At 63.3% G+C, this 477-nt stretch overlaps 1 protein-coding gene across 1 annotated transcript in view; it reads left to right on the top strand.

Moving 5' to 3' along the window:
- LOC116395075 (fibrous sheath CABYR-binding protein-like) overlaps window positions 1-117 on the top strand; it is a 13,932-nt gene extending 13,815 nt beyond the window's left edge. The window contains exon 3 of the mRNA XM_031868607.1: window positions 28-117. Within this exon, the coding sequence (XP_031724467.1) occupies window positions 28-117 (90 nt within the window). The remainder of the gene's footprint in view (window positions 1-27) is intronic.
- The last annotated feature ends 360 nt before the right edge of the window (window positions 118-477 follow it).

Genomic DNA, 477 nt, shown 5'->3' with positions numbered 1-477 from the left:
CGCTCGCGCTCGCTCGCTCGAGTGAAGGCTCGCTCTCGCTCGCTCTCTCGAGTGAAGGCTCGCTCGCTCTCGCTCGCTCTCTCGACTGAAGGCTCTCTCACTCGCTCTCTCGAGTGAAGGCTCTCTCGCTCGCTCTCGCTCGCTCGCTCTCTCGAGTGAAGGCTCGCTCGCTCGCTCTCGCTCGCTCTCTCTCTCGAGTGAAGGCTCGCGCTCGCTCTCGCGCGAATGCTCGCTCTCTCTCTCGAGTGAAGGCTCGCGCTCGCTCTCTCTCTCGAGTGAAGGCTCGCGCTCGCTCTCTCTCTCTCTCGAGTGAAGGCTCGCGCTCGCTCTCTCTCTCTCTCGAGTGAAGGCTCGCGCTCGCTCTCTCTCTCTCTCGAGTGAAGGCTCGCGCTCGCTCTCTCTCTCTCTCGAGTGAAGGCTCGCGCTCGCTCTCTCTCTCTCTCGAGTGAAGGCTCGCGCTCGCTCTCTCTCTCTCTC

This window comes from Anarrhichthys ocellatus, unplaced genomic scaffold, assembly GCF_004355925.1.
Source record: "Anarrhichthys ocellatus isolate YVR2014 unplaced genomic scaffold, GSC_Weel_1.0 scaffold43, whole genome shotgun sequence".
Lineage (NCBI taxonomy): Eukaryota > Metazoa > Chordata > Actinopteri > Perciformes > Anarhichadidae > Anarrhichthys > Anarrhichthys ocellatus.
This window is presented reverse-complemented; position numbering and strand designations above follow the sequence as displayed.